Genomic DNA, 4915 nt, shown 5'->3' with positions numbered 1-4915 from the left:
CTAAAAAAATTTGAAAGAAAAAACTTCCAAACAGCTTTCACTTTGATTTAAAAAATTATTTTAAACTTTAACTTCAAAATAAATTTTAAATTAAAAAAAAAAAAAACATTTCCTAAGCATGACTCAACCTGCGCAGTAGTCAACCTTGTATGAAGCAAGGCTTCAATTGTGGGACTGAGACCAATCTCTCTGTTTAATTATGTCGACACGGACTATATGTTTGGATGGACTATTTAGACAAACAATTAACTTAACATATTTGAGACGTTCTTACAAAAAGTAAAGAGCTTAAAAAATTAAAATTTGACATATTTGAGTAGAGTTATATGCTTAATTTGAATATTGAAAGTGTGCTCAAATTGAAGGTGTGCTCAAATTGATTTCTCCCTCTAATAGTGTCAAAATATTTACATATAGCTCAAGATTCTAAGAGCAGAATGTTTATGAATGTAAATTGAGAATAATCAAGCCTCCTACGACATTATGCCCATAATCATCGTAAGTAATACTAAGTTTGATTGCATCTGTTTCATCCTATCTATATTTGAATGTTATTGTGAACTTCTAACTGGCACTGGCTGACAGGAAGCTCATGCAGATTGGAGGACGAACTTTTAACAAAGCTAGAATGGATGAAGGGAGAATCCACAATCCATCTCCACAAATCAAACCAGAAGCAACAGCAGGAACCATCAAACCTGCCTCACTTTTGTTTAGTTTGTGCCACATAAACACAACCAAACTACCCATGCACATGTCAATGGCAAAGTAACCACCAACTAGGAAAGGAACAGCCATGGCCATTGGAAGTGGAATCCATTTCCCAACCTTTTTGGGGCCAAGATCTCTGACCAAGTTGGCTGCTACGGCAAATGCAAAAAATCCATAGCAGAGTTGCAAGCAGTGCTGAGGAAGGGCAGAAAAGCCTTCCACACCAAGAATTGCCATGTTTCTATAAATGATGGCATATGGAGCCTTGTAATCCCCATTTGGGTTCCCCACATCAAAAGCCTTGTAGAAAAGGAAGAATGTGAGAGGAGCAACAACACAGCCTATTGCTGTCCCAATTGCTTGGCTTAGAAGCATTGAACGGGGGGAAGTGAAAGTGAGATGGCCAGTCTTGAAATCATGCATCAAATCAGATGAAATGGAAACAATAGATTTTATCAGGCCACACCCCACAAGTCCAGCAACTACACCATCACTTTTTCCTGCCAAGGCTGCAAGCACAAAGAGAGCCACTTTCCCATAGTTATAGGCCATGTTCATGTCAGTTAAGCCTGCACCATAAGCATTGCAGAAGCCGAGAGAGGGTGCGAAAAGATAGGCAAACACCACGTAATACCACTTCAACTGGGGGAACATCAAAGGAATTACAATGATAGAAATGATGGAGAACAATATGTAACCAGCACATGCCAACCATATGGGAATGCTCTCTCTTGCAAACATTTCATTCCTTCTAAGATCATCAATAGGGAGCGGTTTCTGATTATCTGAAACTGCAGTGCCAAAAACATTAGATTTTTACAGACAAATAGAAGACTCACCGATATCATAAATCACTCCATATAGAAATTTCTATATGGATAAATACCAAATGCAGCTTTGCACCAAATATAAAAGCCTATATGCATAGACACAACAGAAAAAAGTGTAAACAATTGTTCATATCCCTTCCATTATGTTACTCTTTTTCTTTTGATGGTGGTGTGCTGAGACGATAAAAGCAATTGCTATTACAAGGTAAAAACCTGTGATTGGTAGGACTTGAGAATATATTAAGGATTGACAGACATCCTTGGAAATTACTTACATGTATTAAGGTTCTTCCTTCTCACGGAGGCGTGGATATTCGTGGCAGTGAAATAAAGAACTTTGACAAAATTGTAAAGCCCATCACCGAGAATCAATGCAATGGAAATAAAAACCTGCAGCAACAAAATGAAAAAATAAATAAAAGTCGAAGGCTTTAAAAATTGAAATAGCTAAAATAAATAGCCAGATTTAGACCTTATATCCATTAAGACTCTTCATGCTACTTTCTGGTATACTTGCGGGAAACCATTCTCCTTTTAGTCCCCGGATTAACGGCCACATAATGCCCCATGAAATCACAGCACCCAGAAGCAAGGATAAATTTACAAGATGGGAACAGATCATTCCTGCTCCGACATAAGTCATGCTGAAATCAAAATAGAACCTGCCAAGTTGAAGCACTTCAATCAGAAACGACGAGCAATTATTTCTGGGTTCAGAGACTATTCCTAGTTGAATAAAGACAAAAGAGCATACGAATTTTTCCATGCTTTCAATCCAAAAGTGGGAAACTGAACAAATCCACAGCTAGCTCCACCCGTATAAAACCATTGAAAGAAAGCCCAGAGGAAACTGGTTGAGAAGAATTTCAAGAAACCATGAACCTGCTTCCTGCAAAAGTTGAAATGGTTTGAGCTCCAATAAACATTCACCTTGTTTAACTTGAAAATACCAAACTTTAGAAGTAGGGCAAAACAAAACATGTTCATACTTGGCCATCACATCTCCTTTAGGAGTATGGAACCCGTTGATAAGAACAGCAGTAGCAGTTCCACTTGGATAAGTTAATTTGTAGTCAATTATCATAATCTGTTAAATAGCACAAACTTCATCAGCATCTCCACTCAAGTCAAGCAGAACCAAAATCCTTAAAAATGAGACCATCACTTCTAAATGACAGAACAAGACAAATTAAGTTACAGAAGAACAACATTCGGACAAATATTTGCATTAAATGACCATGTGCAACATCATATAACTAATGACTAAAATGAAATACCTTTCTAATGGGAACCAACGCCAACAACCCAACAAAGCTGGTGACAAAGAGAAAGGCTGTCATCCATCCAATTCCAGGTTCCTTAATGCTTGCAGGATTATTACCCTCTGTGTCAAACCCTGCTTGCTCATATGTCCTCCTATTCAAACCCAAGAGGTAAGACCCAAAACCACCTACAGTTACACAAGTTCAGTTCATTACACACACTATCATTTACACAAACACAAGTTAAAAGTTGAATTGGAAAAAGACCCACCCACCTCCTACCGCGATGCTATAGCAAGCGACCGCACAAGTCTGGATTACGGTATTCTCCTGTCTAGTGAATGGTGTTGAAACAATTTTGGCCTTTGCAAGAATCTTAGTCCAAGCTCTGATGAACACAAAACCAAGGAGAGCAACCGAGACATTGAGATTGGGGATTAACCCAGTTGTGAGGTTCAGCTTCATCACAATCACACTATAAATTGCACCAATCAGAATGCTAGCCACCAGTCCCCGAATTGTAATCTGTCTTGGCCATGGTGCTATTCTACTCACGTCATCAGGCACAACCGGAGCCTCTTCAATGTCCTCTCTTCCGAGATTCTCAATCTCTTTGAGTTCTTCGTTGCTTATTGCATTAGTACCCATTGAATTCAACAAATCCGCAACCCTGAGAGAATGATCAGTCACCACAGAAAGGAAAACAGGACAAGAGGCACTCAATCAGACAGAGAGAGATAGAGATAGAGAGAGGAGATAAAAGCAATATTTAATTATTGCTTGACAAACCAAGTTGCGGACAACATATAAAGAAACCAGTTTTATTACAGGATCATAGTTCCGACTAAACAAATAGAGTAAAATCAGAAAAATAATATTAAAACAGTTTACAACAACAGAAATATAGAAAGAAAGATGGAGATTTTGTATAAGAAAGAAACAGAAGAAAATGAATCAGAATCGGATTCCGCGGTTCAAAGATTTGATGCCACGTAATGAAAAAAAAACAGTGATGAGTGAAAGATGAAACAGAGTCAAATATGTTACCTCACTACTGAGTTGCGTATTAAATTTCGATGATGGAGAATTGAATCTCTCGGTGGTGACAGGGACCAGTGCTTGAATTGAATTGTGGAGCGGCGAGAATAACTAAGCGCGTGGAAAGGAAGCCATAAAAACGAGGACGCAGAAGAGAGGTAGAAAAGAACGGAGGGAGGTAAATAATGGAAGGAGAAACGCGGAATTTATAATTATCATTGAAACCAAAGGTAACCTTACAAGGCACTTTGGGTCTGTGTCGCTGCATGCAGTACAACGCAGTGGGTGTGTTGTACTGCAAATGATGTTTTTGTTAAAGAATAATGATTTTGTACTAAACTTGTGAAAAGTCTTAAACAGGTTTTTCTACTTTCCGAATAAGCTTGTTAGCTCCACACACAAAAATAAAAATAGATGTCGTTGACTCAGATGCAGAGTGGGAGGTGTTGAAAGTGGGTGATCTTGGTTTCTACTGTTTCTGGCACCAAAGGAATCAGAAGTGTTGTGTGTTGTTGGGATTTGTGTGAACGAAGGCGTGTGGCGCAAACATGTGCGCAGAGATCCTTGTGTTTACGTTTGATCAAACCATTCTTTTTGGACCAAGATTATTCCGAAAATATTAAAATTTTATTTTCATTCTTTAATTTATGCATATTGTTATTCATGTCACTTTTTTTAATAACGTTAATTTACACCTTAAAAAAAATTATTTGATATTTTAACAACACCTTCAAATTTTAAACCGTTGTGACTCTCGTTGCAACGAGAAGTAAATCTTTTCCTTGAAATTAATATACAACACTAATTTAATTTCTTAAAATGATAAATTAAAATTTACATATAAACCCATTATAAATTTCATGCAAGTATGTGTTCATTAATTGCTATAAATGTCTTACAATGTTAGATTTTTCTTCCTGATCTTCTAGTCTTCTTGAATTTCTTGAATGACGGGACACTGTGAATATATTTTCACCTTCAAATCTATTTAGATATCACTTAAAATTGAATTTCTAATTAGAATTTTATTATTCTCACAAGAGTGTTCTCTTATTTATTTATAGTGGTTGGGTT

The 4915-nt window shown here is 37.1% G+C and overlaps 1 protein-coding gene across 1 annotated transcript; it reads right to left on the bottom strand.

Annotated features, from left to right (window-relative positions):
* Positions 1–349: 349 nt before the first annotated feature.
* Positions 350–4459, bottom strand: LOC137823111 (metal-nicotianamine transporter YSL3). The gene is made up of 8 exons (XM_068628235.1): positions 3851–4459; positions 3079–3473; positions 2819–2991; positions 2531–2628; positions 2296–2430; positions 2014–2203; positions 1817–1931; positions 350–1502 (listed from the first exon to the last, which is right to left on the bottom strand). The coding sequence occupies exons 2-8, from the start codon at positions 3449–3451 to the stop codon at positions 565–567; spliced, it is 2022 nt and encodes a 673-aa protein (XP_068484336.1). The 5' UTR covers positions 3452–3473; positions 3851–4459; the 3' UTR covers positions 350–564.
* Positions 4460–4915: the final 456 nt, after the last annotated feature.

Source organism: Phaseolus vulgaris, chromosome 9, assembly GCF_000499845.2.
Source record: "Phaseolus vulgaris cultivar G19833 chromosome 9, P. vulgaris v2.0, whole genome shotgun sequence".
Lineage (NCBI taxonomy): Eukaryota > Viridiplantae > Streptophyta > Magnoliopsida > Fabales > Fabaceae > Phaseolus > Phaseolus vulgaris.
Note: the sequence above shows the minus strand (reverse complement) of the source record. Positions and strands in the feature narration are given on the sequence as shown.